Source organism: Falco cherrug, chromosome 1 (assembly GCF_023634085.1).
Source record: "Falco cherrug isolate bFalChe1 chromosome 1, bFalChe1.pri, whole genome shotgun sequence".
NCBI lineage: Eukaryota > Metazoa > Chordata > Aves > Falconiformes > Falconidae > Falco > Falco cherrug.
In genome coordinates, this window is record NC_073697.1 from 97,035,981 (window position 1) to 97,051,204 (window position 15,224).

The 15,224-nt window shown below is 37.1% G+C and overlaps 1 protein-coding gene across 9 annotated transcripts in view; it reads right to left on the reverse strand.

Annotated features, from left to right (window-relative positions):
- The window catches only part of MPHOSPH9 (M-phase phosphoprotein 9), a 31,697-nt gene that overhangs the window by 5,499 nt on the left and 10,974 nt on the right, over window positions 1-15,224 (reverse strand). For 8 of the 9 annotated variants that reach the window (XM_055710371.1, XM_055710389.1, XM_055710345.1 and 5 more), the window contains 12 exons: window positions 13,044-13,134; window positions 11,684-11,790; window positions 11,129-11,254; window positions 9,874-10,310; window positions 8,778-8,936; window positions 7,728-7,815; window positions 6,712-6,927; window positions 5,561-5,608; window positions 5,126-5,190; window positions 3,233-3,337; window positions 1,497-1,634; window positions 594-769 (listed from right to left, as the gene is read on the reverse strand). In XM_055710371.1, the coding sequence (XP_055566346.1) occupies window positions 594-769; window positions 1,497-1,634; window positions 3,233-3,337; window positions 5,126-5,190; window positions 5,561-5,608; window positions 6,712-6,927; window positions 7,728-7,815; window positions 8,778-8,936; window positions 9,874-10,310; window positions 11,129-11,254; window positions 11,684-11,790; window positions 13,044-13,134 (1,756 nt within the window). The remainder of the gene's footprint in view (window positions 1-593; window positions 770-1,496; window positions 1,635-3,232; window positions 3,338-5,125; window positions 5,191-5,560; window positions 5,609-6,711; window positions 6,928-7,727; window positions 7,816-8,777; window positions 8,937-9,873; window positions 10,311-11,128; window positions 11,255-11,683; window positions 11,791-13,043; window positions 13,135-15,224) is intronic. The other variant, XM_055710379.1, reaches the window with a different exon arrangement.

Genomic DNA, 15,224 nt, shown 5'->3' on the forward strand with positions numbered 1-15,224 from the left:
AAGGATGCTTTGCAGCGTGTGTGGGAGCAATGATTTAATAAACACCAATTTAATAAAGAGAAAGTGGAAAGCAGGACAAAAGCATCTTTTGGGAAGGAGGCTGGAGTACCTGCCTGAACCAAGAGCACAGGCGCTTAAGAAAGACTCAGAGTTTTCTAATTACAAGGCTTTCTAAATAAATGTTGTTACAACAGCTCAGCACAGTCCTACAGTACTTGTGCCAGCTTTCTTGGTAATGCTCTGATACACCACCATGAGAACAAAACTGAAATGGATGTACAACTAATCAGAGCTTTATTAGACCTCCAGTAACTGTTTATAAATACTGAGATATTCTTAGAGAAAGGACATTAGCTACCCTGTAGCTTGAGACCTAACAGCAACCTTTACATTCCCTCTATTTTAAACAAGTCACTTAGCTGTATAATTTTGAATTTTCTTAGGAAAACTCCAGAAGTTTGCATGCTAAAATTGTTTTTTATCCCATCACTCAAGCCTGATGGACTTTAATGCCAAGATTAACAAATCCAAGAGGCATGCAAACAAAGGAAAGACAGTAAAGACAAGCTGAGGAATATAAAAATAAAATTTACTAGCTGATGCGTCTTCTTTTTCTGTCTGTGTACCCCAATCTTTAAATGCTTTCCCTTCTTCAAGTTCTTTGAAGGCTTTTATAATTGGTGCTTCTGACACATCATTTTCTTTCTTTTCTGTTGTGTTTGTTGAAGAGTCTTCTTGTGAGGAATCTTTTTCAGGAGGAGAATGGTACCTTAAAGAACGTGAGGTGGTGGAAGGAAAAAAAGGATCAAAGGGGTTTTTTTTTTACTTTATTTCATATACGCAAAGAGCAGCTGAATAAACAAAAACCTGGAGAAATTTCATTTGAGATTTACAGCTATCAAACTGAGAATTTTAAGGGTGTTTTTTAATTTCAGCCAAGAACCTGAGGATTGCCTTATAGCCAATTCAAGAATCCGAAGCTGAACAGCGTCAGTTAAATTTGGTGACCTGACATGTACTTAGAACCGAATACATCCTGACAGAGGCTTTAGAAACTTCTGAGTAAAGCAGCAAACTACTAAATTATACCCTAAATTACACCTGGAGCTTCACACTGGTAGAAAGCGCTGCAGCCAACCGCTACAACAGCTCCCATCCAATGTAACACAGCAGACTCTGCCCAAACTCAAGAGTAGAATTGGACACAAACACAGAGAGTATAAAGACAGCAGCTCAAGATGCAGCTGAAGCTTTCTGGTATTTCAAGGAAGGTGCTGCAGGCTGTTGCTGCTTATTTCATACCAAGTCAGTGAAGGAAGAAAGTTGTTTTGTTTTTAAGGAATTGTATAGCATCTACAACATGGAGATAGTTTTTTTAGAACTCTTATTTCACAAGTACAAAATCCAGAAATATGAATCTAGTCCATTCTGGATAAAACTCTTTTTAGAAGTGTTTGACTTTACATAATAGTAGATACTGAAGGAAACTAACTCACCTAGAGGGAATATAGGTTCCTTCTAGTCTGTTATCTTTGGGGCTTTCCGGGACTTCCAAAGGCTGGCCAGTGAAGATCGAATACTCCGCTCCTGGTATCAACCACTTTCGCCTGCTGACATCAGGAGTTGCCAACTTGCTGTGGGAACAAAAAACTTCACTATTATGAAAAGCTTTGGATTTTTTTCTTTTTTTTAATTAATTTAGGAAAAAAATTAAGAAAATCCAGCTACTTATTCTAGTTAAACAGAAACACTAACAAGTACACAATAAACTTGTAAATACTGTGGAAAAAAATAACTGCTTTTTAGAACACGTTTTTAAAGTAAAAATCAAATATTTTAAAAAAACCAAACCAAAATTATATATGTTGAGCTTCCAGTCTAAATTATGCAATATGCTCAGAATGCAGGACTCCAGGAAGATCATCTTGTATTTAATGCTGATTACTCAGACCAAGGTCTGAGTAACAAGTAATTCTCAACCAATTAAACAAGAATATTTTGGTGTAGATTACCCCAATAGTTCAGAGCATCTCACCCCAGCTTTCCTTTTGAAACCACTTATTACAGAAATAAAAAATAAAAACCAAAAAACACAAACAAGAAAAGTCACCGCTGACGACCTGGAAGTGATAAATATTAACTAATAAGCATCAATGAGTGTACTATTATCTTGAAATAAAAAAAAAAAAGTAATTTTTATACACAAGAAAGTAGATGATAATTAGGAAAAAAACAGGTTTTGTTTACACAAGCTATGAACCGTAACTACTTTTCTGTTAATCTATCCTGCTGTGCATTCAATTGGAATGAGCTTGCCTTGAGCTTTTGAGATCCGTTAGGGAGAGATTAACTTCCCAATCCATACTGGCTCCTACATCCTCCTCCCTGATGAACATGGCCTGCCATGTTCAGGTCTTGCTTTTTTCTATCCATTGTTGAGGGATCTTGTTCATAAATATTAAAAATGGCTCTCAACAGAAATCCATTGCTGTAATATATCAATACATCTTACCTGCATCTTCACAATCATAAAAATATCAGATCCCCCCCAAAATATTACTGTTCAATACATACATGGACATCCACAAAACAAGTTACATTATCATTTTGGGCTTCACAGCATCAGTGCTGAACTGGGAGACACAAAAGAAGCCTTGGCTAAGTAATAAAAAACAAAGAGGGGAACAAAGCTTTTTAGGTCTTTGAACATTTTAAAAAAATCTATTAAAAAACATCCCACAGGCCAACTTTAATTTCCTTCACATAAATTCACAATTCAAACTAGAGCATGCATTCCAACTGAACTTCCACCCTGCTCTCAGGATACCTGTACAAACTATATTTAGAAATATAAAAAGTAGTAACCAGCCTTTCCAATCCATGACAGAGACACAAAGAAAATCTCCCATGCCTACTTGGGACTATTAGATTTTATTCCCAAGATCTTTGTCAAGTATGGGAATCCTTATTCAGCTGAGCAATTGAGACCCATCAAACCCTCACTTGGGAAGACTAGATAGAGACAGTCTGCCAAGTCACACATATATTATCTAAAGTATTTATTTGTTTTTAATAATTTCTTGGCATGTGAAGTCTCTGGATTATGTCACATGTGCTTAATCCAGTTTAGCCTTATGGACTGACATCATCTTGATCCATTTTTAGCCAAAATATGTTTAAAAGTATTCTAAAACACATGACCTGTTTTCACACTGTTGGAATATTCACTTACTTGGTGGTACAAGAGGTTCTTAAATGACTTTCGGTAACATGGCGAAGTTTCAACATATTTTCATGTTCTACCTGCTTGAGCTGAGCTTCAAGTTTTGAAATTGTCCTAACATGGAAGTAGCAAAGATACATTAGTATATCATTTAAATGATCTTATATTTAATTTATTTTTATTTAAATTATTTAAATGATTATTTAAAGATATATCGTATTTCTTAGAGTTTCTCATTTTTATTCAGATATCCTGGGTGAAGCAGAAGAACAATAGCAACTACTACATTTTTACCTATCCATCTATATAAATATGTATATAAACATGTATTTGAACTCCAAGTTAAGTAAGTTAGGTAACCTAGCTAGAAAGACAAGACCAGGAGATACTGCCATGGATCAAAGCATTCACCTCAGAGGGGCTGGGAAAAACAGAACAATTTTCCTCCTTGAAATGATGTACTTATGGAAAGGTCTCCCTGCCTCTGGATTTAATGAGCGGCTCCTTCTCCTGTGTGTCACTTGGGTAACTGCACCAATCTGCTGCTCAGGCTCTTCACATGATTTTCCTCTCTCCCACATCTTCAGTGAGCTAGCCCTTGGCAACAACATAACCTTATGCATTCCTCACTTGGGGAACAGAAAAACAGGTTTCTGGAGCAGGATACAAATGTCTCCTTTTCCACTACAATTTCCCCAGTCTGGAATGGTCCCTAGCTAGCAGCACTGAGAATCAGGCAGGAAAAAAATAGAAGCACTAATAGAAATACTTGACTGAACTGTCCTTCATGCTATCTTCATTTCCTCAACAGTCCCAACATGGCAGAGTGGTTTTGGCTTCCTTTATTCCTTTCTAAAATTATTCCTATTCATTCTTTCTAGACTTTCTGAAAAATCAAATCATCTGAGCAGTAAACAAAAGGATTGTGACATCTCCCGAGGATCACCTTCGCTATTTTCCTGGTTTGGGCTGAAGACTATGCACAGGTTAATGCTCTGTGCTATGAGATTTGGAGTGAATTTAGAGGTGAAACTGGTAGCCACATTTCTAGAAGAATCAACACAAAACACACATTTAAAAAAATAACAATTCTTCTTCATGGTCTGGGTTTCAGCTGCTCGTATAAAAAAATAAAAGGAAGTTATGAACAGCACAAACCAGCAAAAGAAGGTCAAAGGGAGATGAATGATGTGAAACACCACCTCATTATGATGTCTGCCCTCTCTGATGCTCTCTCCCCTCACCTCTCTAGGCCTTCTTACCTAACTGTGCTGTTTAACACCCCTGACAAGGACTGGCTGAGAAATCCCAAACTAGAGCATCTGTTTATAACCAAACCCCTCAATGGTCACATACATCTTGCCTAGGGACTACCCAGAAAATATAAAGCTCAATGGATTTCTGTCCTCCCAACCAAAAAGTAGATCCAGGTAGCATGAGGCACTACCATCCAGAGGAGATGCTATTCCTGCTCTACACATGGAACACCTTTCTGTCCTTTGTTCATGCCTAAGAGCCATAGTCTTAAAGAACAAATTCCTGGCTGCATCCTTGCTCCTGAAAACCAGAACAGAGGCCACTTAGCTGAAGAGGGGGCTTCCTTAGAGGACAACTGCAGCAGTAACGGCTTGAGCAGTGGACTGGCTGGACTAGCTGAGTGACAGCTGTCAGAAAGGAAGCCGTTAATTATATCCCACTGGAAGACATGATTGAGGAAGTAGAAAAAAACCACATTATCCTAAAGGGGATTTTTACAGTGTGTACAAAGTAACATAAAGCAACATGAAATGCTTCATAAGATGTAATTAAACTTGCAAGATCTTCGTAATCTAGGAGTCAGTGTTTAGGCCATAGCCTGTATTTCATATTGTTAAAATAGTAATAAGACAGTTTCACATTTACCTTTTCAAATCAGAAATCTGCGTGTTTGCATCAAGCAATTTGTTTTCAGTTGTATTTAATGTATCCTACAAGTACACAAGGAAAAAAGTAAAAAGCCTAGAAACTACAGAAGTGTATTAAAAGAAAAAAGAGTCACTCTGCATCAGTCTTGAAAACAATACATTAAATACACCTTCCTATTTGAAAGAGAGGTCCATTAAATTTCTCTGGCTTTGACTGCAGTACTTTTGCTATCTATGACCAGAAAACAATATATCCAAAACTCCTTCCTTTTCCCTCCAGGCCTCTGAAGATACAGTAAGAAGCTGTAAGTTAAAATAAATATGGAACTTTCCGTGTTATCTTTTTCAAAATACTCAAGTTAGTTCAGTTAAGTCTATGGCACATTATCACGTTTTGCATGCTTGTTTTTTTAATTAACTAATGTGTACTTACCTTTACTCTTTCATGTTCTTTTCCAAGGGACTCATATTCTCCTAAAAGCTAAAACAAAACAGAAAAGAACACACAAACCCACACTGAGACCATACACAATTAAGTTTTGTTGATCATTGTAAAATCATCTAAACTGCTTGTCTAACATACGCAGAAGCACTACAGGGGATACAAAGTGTACTTTAGTAGTATTTAAGGCTTAGCATCTTCTAATTGGACAAAAAGTTATAGACAGGACAAGAGGAGACAGAGCTATACACAATGTATTTCTCCTTTTCAAATGACTTATCTCTAAAGAAACTGAAGGAGCTGAATGAACCAGTCAAATTCCTCGCTGACTTTAAAGCCGACTTTGTATTTTTAAATTTTAATTGTAAAAAAGGTATTAAAAGCATGAAGTAGCTTTTCCAGCTAATACCCATTTTGCCAATCCATTTAAACATTCCATATATCTATTACTGAAGAATCAGAGCAATTTGGTTCAGTCTAAAAATCATAGAATCACAGAATGTTTTGGATTGGAAGGGACCTTTAAGGATCATCTCTTTCCACCCGCCTTGCCATGGCAGGGGGGGACACCTTCCATTAGGCACCTGTCCAACCTGGCCTTGAACACTGCCAGGGATGAGGCACCCACAGCTTCCCTGAGCAACCTGTTCCATGCCTTACCACTCTCATAGTGAAGATTTTCTTCCTAATATCTAATCTAAAACCACCCTCTTTCAGTTTAAGAATCACACACAATTAACCGTTTTAGCAAGTTGTGATGACTTATGAAAAATTCGGTCCATCCCCACTACATTTAAGAGAGGAAAAAAATAAGTTTCTAAAATAATTTCCTGTAACGTCTCTGAAAATAAAATGAACTAATAGCACGTAGAGTAATAAAATACCCGAGACAGACTATGACAAGTGTTACCACATCAAATACAAACTTGCTGCCTTAAATAATGGTTTTTAAGTATCTATGAGGTCCATAGTATCACATAACACCTAGCCTACTACACAGTCAGCTGAATAATTTCTGTTCTCTTAGCTGTGCGTTAAGACTTCATGATGGCAAACTGAGTAGTTTTCCAAAACAATCAGGACTTGCTGTGTTCGTAACACACTGTGCAACTGTGAACACCATTGCCCATTTTCTTACTTACATTTTGAAACATTTTATTTTCTTCCTTTAGCCTTGTATTTTTATTATCAGATAACTTGTAAGCCTTTTCAAATGCTTCCTCTAGATCTTTAAGCCTCGATTTTAGTTGACTGATAGTGTTATCCTTCTCTTTATTATTAGTGCGCATTTCTTCAATCCGTTCTTGCAAAACTTTGGAAGTATTACTGACTGCATAAAAGCGTTCTCTCCAATCTGCCTGCAGGAGAAGAAAACATTCATTATAATGCTTAACCAGCATAGTTTTTATTTCAGTACAAAGCAGAATCTAAATTTGTCTAAATAGAAAACAAAGGTACATGAACGGAACAAGTTTTTTTGTTTAGTCTTCATGAAAATGAAGACTAAAACCCCCAAAGATGTATTTATTTTATAGGACTTAAAGTATCTGGAGGTTAGGCCTCTAATCCCAGCTGATTGTCTTGCTTCACAGCATAGAAAAATGGCCAAAAAAGGTGGAATTAATTAGTCTTGACTTTATTCTAAAGTTCTAACTTTATTGACAGAGTGTCCTGTTCTTTGACCAATAAATGCAGCTACACAGTCATAAGCAAACTGGGCTGACCTACCCAGCACGGCTGTATAAATATACTTAGAATTAGAGTATTTTTGCCCCAGTGCAGATGAGATTTGCTTTTATCACAGCTCTAATAAGAAATCAAAGACAAAGTAATTTAAACAAAATAAATTATTTTTTTAAATAAATCTAAAGAGAGACATCATAAAACACATGTATTTCACTCAAACTTTGTTTGATCCCTTCTACCCTGGAAAGGTTGTTCATAAGCAAAATTGATGGTGATTCAAGTATGCAGCCTTCAGAAACTCAGCTGGGAAAGTCACTGGTGTAACATACTGATATATGGTATCATATATTAAAAAGAAAGGTTGAAAATAAAAAGAGAAAGACATGGAAACACAGATCAGCTTAATAATGAAAAAGTGCATTCTTTTACCCTTTTAGTTAAAAAGCAATTTGATTTAAAAATACATACTTACCACTTGCTTTTCTAGCATATTATTCTTATTTTCAAAGGCTTTTATGCGAGCACTTGCTTCATTCAGAGCAGCATCTAATTGGTCGCACCTATTTAGAACATACAAATTAGAAAAATCTCTTGACATTTTAAAATAATACATCTGCATTTTATAGCTACCTTTTCTTCCTCAAGCATCACCACAAATTTTGGTGTCCAACCTCCTCCCATAGTCTTAGGCCACTGCAAACTGGGAATGCACGCAGAGGCTCCAGATTGGTCACAGCGTAAGAGCTGCAGAGCCAAACACAGCTGAGATGCACCAGAGCAGAGTTCCACTTCAGCTAATTGATGATGCTGTGTGATCATTAATGACTGAAAACATATTCCAAGCTACTTTAACTCAATAAATGATGCTCAGAAGTCACTTTCAATAGTTGGAACGCACTAGTGCTGGAAGATAAGTACAAGAGAGTCCCAGCTACTCAGAGGCTTTCTCAATTGTTCTGAAGGGCATAAATTTTGATAGTATTTTAGCTGTCTAAATTGGCAATATGTATTTTGACTAGCAATACCTATATAAAAGTCACATTGAACTTCCATATATAGCAAACATTCATGCTGTATCTGATGGAATGTATAGGTGAGGCGCACAGACTCCAGCATTAACTGGCAAATTGGCTTTGTAAAGCTGGCAATGACTAGCATGACAGGTGAGCACTATCTTACAACTTAAATAGTTCCATTACAAATTGCTTAGGACTACCTCCACCTGACAGCTTTTCTTGAGCAAAATTTATACCGGCTTCAGCAAAAATCAGGTCAAACAAGACCTCTGGTCCAAACATCACACTTGCTGCCTAATAATAATTTTAAACTGATCTTAAACAGCTGCATTAAGTAATGCAAAATTTGTATTTAATAGAAAACATTAATATCATAGATGCATGAAATCTTCAGAGTTGAAGAGTGACATAAACTTTTCAAGATACTCTAAACAAGCATACTCGGTTTTTGAAGTGGAAAGAAAACCATGTAATAGAGGAAGAGCACAAGTAAGGACAACCAGTACCTCTCGGCAAGATTTTGATTGATTTTCTTCAAGTCCTCAGATGAAGCAGTTTTATGGCTTGCCTCCAGCTGCTGTTTTAAGCTATGTATCTCAGAGTCATAGTAAGCTCGTAGATCAGCTATGTGTCGGGCATGTTTTTCCCTCAAGTTCTGCCTAATCCTATTTTCAAAATTGAGAACAACAACAAAAAAAAATTTCAGCTATCCACATAACCATGCACTGCTACATTCATTTGCACATAATGAACTCAGCATATAAATCTCTCTTACAGAATTTTGCTGCATTCAGATTGAAGCAAAGAAAGCTTTGTCATCTGCAGCAGTGGCAGACAACCTAAGGCTTGCACAGAAGTCCTCACATTACACAAATACACATTATTATCTACAACTACAATACAAAGCTTTACTCTCTCTTCTCTCCTCTGCTCTGCACTAGAAACTATGCATGTAGAATTAAAATAGGAAAACACAAAACACTGAACCATCTTGAAACCATGACCCCAACATAAACCCTCACACACAGAATGTACATCTGCTGGCCCTTGTGTAAATCATGACAGCTTCAGTAGTGAATGGAGGATATTTATTTTTCCTAAGTACAGTAATTCTGTGCTTCTCCAACCATTTGACTCTAAATAGGACAACATAACCCCCACAGAACTTTGAAATTCTCTGCCTAAATTAACTCCCTCCTACTGCCTATGAAGTATTTTTATTTTAATGTATAAAAAGAAATAACCAAATAAAACATAGAAAATTATTTTGCCTTCCAGTTAAGGCTTTGACATCCAAGGAAGACAGAGTACAAATATTATGCCTTAGATTAAATAGTATGGTCTAAAGAAGATTAAATAGTATGGTCTAAAGAAAGGCAATTGCAAGAAGTGGAAGATGACTGTTCTATTCATACGTCATCTGTACTTCAGAGGAGAAAAGAAAAAGCAGGGGAAATTAAAAAGCAGCAGTGTCCAGCTATGTTCTAAGCAAACAGAACTCACATACTTTGTTCATTTTACTAGTATTGTTAAGTTTCACTTCTTTCGTGAAAGCACCAACTCTACGACTTTTAAAAAAGAAAGGAAAAAAAAAGTACTTACTTTGACATTATCACAGGATCTTCAACAGATGTCACTGAAAGACTATATTCTGGCAAACTGTTGTCAGCACACTGAGTAACAGAAGATGGAGTCAGAGTCAGTGTTTCTTCCTCCTCAGTGTTGACTAAAAGATCTTTATCAGCACCCCTGTATGCCACCGGAAGGGGAGAGCCGGTCTTGTTTTCATTTTGGAATGGGTAATTTCTCCAGAGGTCCGAATGCACAGCTCTGCTGCTGGCAGGATATTTTGGAGAATCATCTAACTGAGATGAATTACTTGTCTGTGAAAAAGAGTCTGTGTCACAATGACTTGAAAAACCCGGCTCTGCCATAGAGTCTGGAGAAAAAGGAGTAGTCTCTTCAGGAATATTGAAAAAACAGCGTCCTGGGTTCTGCTGACCTGGTTTCATATGCAGAGTTGGGTCCAACGTCAAGATCTAGGCAATAAGGTACAATGCCAAAAAAAAAATAGTAATTGTGAGTTAACTTTTGTTCTTCTAAATGGAGTTTATCTGAAGACATTAGTAATCCATGTAACACATTGCAGGAATCATACTGAATATTACTACAATCATTTGGCAGCAACAAGCAAGATGAAGGGACCTGTAACAGCTTAGATGATGATAGATATTCCAAACATTTGCATCTTGATTTTCTAAGTTTCCATTAAGAATAAAAGATATGTCTAACATCTGTAGCTGTCTCGAAAACCTTTGAAACTTCATCATGTAAATAGAAGGACTCTGATGTCTGCCTGTAGATTGAAGCAATAACTTTGCACCATTACAAAAATCACTTCATGGATTATATCGAGAAGCTATCACACAGTAGTCATCATTACTAGATTGTGTACAAGACTGAAAGGTGTATAAAGAAACAGATATGATAAAGAATATTTCCACAAATCTGTGCCTCTTCTTTTTCATGGGTGGAATGAAATCGTCTTGTGGGAAACAGTAAGAAAACCCCGCTCCTGCGGCTGCAGTTCCACTGCATTTCATCAGCTGCAGCCTCAGCGTAAGCAGATTCGTGCCTGCGGCATCCTCAAGGTTGTGCGGCAAAGGTGTTCGGCTACCCGGGGTATTGGGAGAGGTTTGTTCAGCTGGATCCCTTCCCTAACTGGCTCCTCAGAGGCTGCACACACTGCTGTTCCAGCATAACACTGGAGATGGCAGCAGGGGCCCATTAATTTGAAACCAGCTTGTAACCCAGCATCGCTTCAAACTGACCGGTGAAGGAAAGAAATTCATGTTACCTCTGGTGGGTGACTTGACTGGGAAGAAGGCATAAAATTCTGATCTGGCAGCTGCTTGTTTTCCCTTTGTCTTTTATGATAAATATCCTTCAATGACGATAACTTCGTTTCATCAGCAGAAGACAACTTCAACAGGCAAAATTGCTACATTACTTTTCTGAACACAATCCTCCATCCCCAATACAGATAAGCAAGTTCTGGGGTGGGTTCAGCTAATAAAGCAGTTCAGAACAGAAGGCAGCTTTATTCAATGCCCCTAGCTTAAAAAAGGGTCTTTAATGAGGCACATGCACCTTCAACATGCTAGTTAGTCTCTTTTCACCTCCTATAGACAAAATTTCTTTTAAATGACAAAAGGAAGTCAATACGTTCCAAGTGACGTTAGTGGGGTAAATGAATAATGAAGGAACGGAGTGTGAGAGACTGAGTTAACAAAAGCGTTCTCACAGAAAACTTAGCTTCTGGAGGGCTGATTCCATCATAGAAGAAAGCAAAGGTGACAAGCAACTATGAGACAAATTTTAAAGCATGTACAAAGTTTTGTAAAACATGTACCTGGTCTGGTGATACTGTTGTGGAGTACACGCCAGCAAACTCGCTTCTGAAATTCTCTGGTAAAGAGTGATACAACTCCTTTTCATCCAATTTCCAGTATGAAAGTCCTGATAAGAGGAAACATTGAAAGGGAAAAAAAAATTAAAATATCAAGCTCATGGTTATAGAACAGGAATCCCCAAATCCATTAGTAAAACGTTACTTGTCAGCTAACAAGAATGCTGTATTAATTATTTGCATCTATTGCTCAAGGATCTCACTAAAGTATTTGTTACCAGAAGTTAACAAAAATCTCAGTGCAAAGCACAAGCAGCAGCAGTATTACATCACATAGCACCAGTAAGAAAACCTATACATCAGTGAACATGTAGATTTACTATTTGGTGTTCAAGGGACAAGGCCTCATTTTCCACAAACCTGTATTTCTCATGATTCCAGTACAGCACTTAAAACTTACATTACCCAAGGAAAAATCCTAGGCAGCCACTTGATACTATAAACTCTTTTGTTTGGTACTGAACAGCATGCAAAAGGCAGACTACCAGCACCAAGAGGGATGGCACAAGAAGAACAGATACAGTCTCAATCCCACTTCAATTTCTTTACGTCTCCCTCTCTCAATGGGTTGTAAAGAAGCAACAAATATACAGAGTTTGCAGGGCTGCATCTCTGTGCCCCTGTTTGTTACTGAAATTAATCCACCCTGTTACAATCAAAATATGTGAATTAGTTGTTTGGCTTTCACAAAAAAAGACCTAAGAAACCAACCCCCCCCAAACCCACAAAAAACCACCAACAACCACCCCTCACACGCAGCCCCCAGAACGACAAAAGCAAAACCATAGCAAAACACAAAAAAAGCAACCTCTCCTCCCGCTAGTTAAAGAATCACCACATTATACACTGCATTATTTTGTCCTTGTCTATTCACACAATTATTGCATCATGTCCTTTGCTTTACTGGAATTCTGTCTCTATTACCATCCACCCCTGCGATTACTAGACCAACGATGCTAATATTTGAAAGATCATTTGATAGCCTATCACAATTTTAATAGTAATTACATTACGAAACAGTTTTAAACATAAATCTCAGCTTTGAAATGTTGAGAAATTTGAAAAGGAAAAAAAAATTGCTGCATGTCCTACCATCCACCAGCACCAATACACAGGAGCTACCATCAGTTTGAAACGCAAGAGCAAGAAAAGCAGAATTACACCACATCCAACTTTAATAGCTTGTCAGTGCTTAAGACCTCCTCGCCTTTCCAGACTTACTGGAGATACAGTCCAGCAAGAGTTTTTAAAAAAATGAGAATTCAAAAGAAAAGGGAATTTAAGTACAAGAAATGAACTATACCTGAAGCTTCAGACACTAAGGAATTCGGACTTTCGTTCGGTTGATTGAGGTAAAAAGTGTAAGGTGGCAAAGCAGCATCAGTAACATTTGTCTAAAATTACAAAGGAAAAACAAATTTATAAGGAAAATCACAAAGCAAGGGAAAAAAAAGCAAGGGTATAATTTTAAAAAATTGCATTTAAGTGTTATTAGTCTGCTTAAGCAAAGAAATTAAATTACATGGCCTGACCCAAAGCTATACTATTTATATTCAGGGCAATCACAGTCAAAAGGGGAACTAAGCTAAGCCACATAATTAAAAGATACTAATATTTTCTAAGTCACGTGCCTGTCTGCTTGTGGAGCATTTTTAACTGTTACAAAAATACGTATTTTTGACAGTCATCTGAACTTTCTTGCTCCTTAAGAGATGCAAGTATATAGAGGGATGATTTACCAATTAAGTGTTACTCTTTCCTCATCCTAAGATTGGAATTTCTTAAATTCAGCTGTTACAACTCCACCTGCCGCAATCTGGAGGTAAACACCATCATCTCAGACAGACAAGACCCTACATACCCTTCTTCCCATCACTCCAAACCTTCTAAGCAACCTCCCCAGCTAATTATAGAAACAACTTTGAAAATAGTGGGACCAACACATAGGGTGGAAAAATGACATAGTTTTAAGATTTGCCGCAGCTCTCCTCTTCCTTCATCAAAGGAAGAAGTGTCATTGATACAACACAGTGATACAAGAGCAACTGAGGAAGGGCAGATAGCTTTAAAACTCTCATCTCACACTGCTCTTTTCTACTGTACTCAGGGCTTTTTGTTCCATGACAGCAGCTTAACAGTCATGCTACTTGGTAAATTTATTACAATACAACTGAGGACTAAAACAGGATAGTAACCATTGAGTTAACAGAAGTAAGAAAAAAATCAGAACTAAAGCTTTTGAAGTTTTTGCATGAAGTACCATCTCACCTCAAGGCTATTTTGTCCCTCTTAATGTTTTTATTTAGGTATTCTCCTTTGCCTAAGGAGGAAGAAAGGAAAATGAAGGAGTATCAACTGAATTCTTACAGAGGAACAGAAAGATAAAAGTATTTTCAAAATCTGAGTTTCTGGCACTAATTTCCTTAGGCACCCTCCTGTAGCAGAGAGAGAAAAGAAACAAGCCACAACAGATAAATTTGACTCCTGGTTTGAAATATCCCCTTAGAGGATCATCCTGTTTAGCAGACTAAAGAGAGCAAACCCCAACAGCTACTTTTACGCTCTCTGGGTCACTCTCAAAGTGACCACAGGAAAGAAAACAACCCTGCCTTGAATCAAGCAATTTGTATTTGCTAGTTCTCCTATTCTCCTGCTGGTCAAGCCATTCACAGAGTTTCAGGAATTATTTCCTTAAACATAGTATAAGGAGAGAGGGTTATGACAATTAATATACTGAAAGTAAATCCAAAACTTCATCGCTGTATGTATGGTGATTACTCCTACAATCATGTTGCATAACATCCTTTTGGATCCGAACTATTGTATGTGATTAAACTTCCCTCCCCAAAATAATCAGATTTATGGACATACATAATTATTAACCAAGAATATGGGGGAGTGAGAACCCAAATTCTCTCAAAAGAAGCATTTTGAGCTGATTCAGCAGTCACAGCAACAGTAGTTACTACAAATGGTTCTAAAGAGCCAGTTAGATCTCCTAAGTGTTTATTATGGGGGTTACTTACTTTTAGTAACCAGTGTTGTAACTGTGCTTAGAGTAGTTCAATTTAGCCAAATCATTATCACACACAAGCATAAAAGAACGTATTATTCTTATGGAAACAATAAAAAAAAAAAGAAAAAAAGAAAAAATGTTTGGATTTTAGCATAAATGACTGCTAAGAACACTAAAAAAAGCCCAAACAAAACCAAAAAAATCCCTGCAATTTAAAATCCCAATCTGGAAGAATACTGTTTGTCCTGAACAAAGTGGCTAATGCCTTAATAACACACAAAGAATTCTGTGCGCTAAGAGAGACATTACCAGTTGAAATTAAGGATCCTTGAAAAAAATTATAGGGCACAATAAATTACTATGACTTGAAGCTTCAGTTGGAATTATGACTATTATCTCTATAAGGAAAGCACATGTGCCACTGGGGTGAGTTAAGACAAAAATGAGGCAAGGAACAAAAACCGAAAT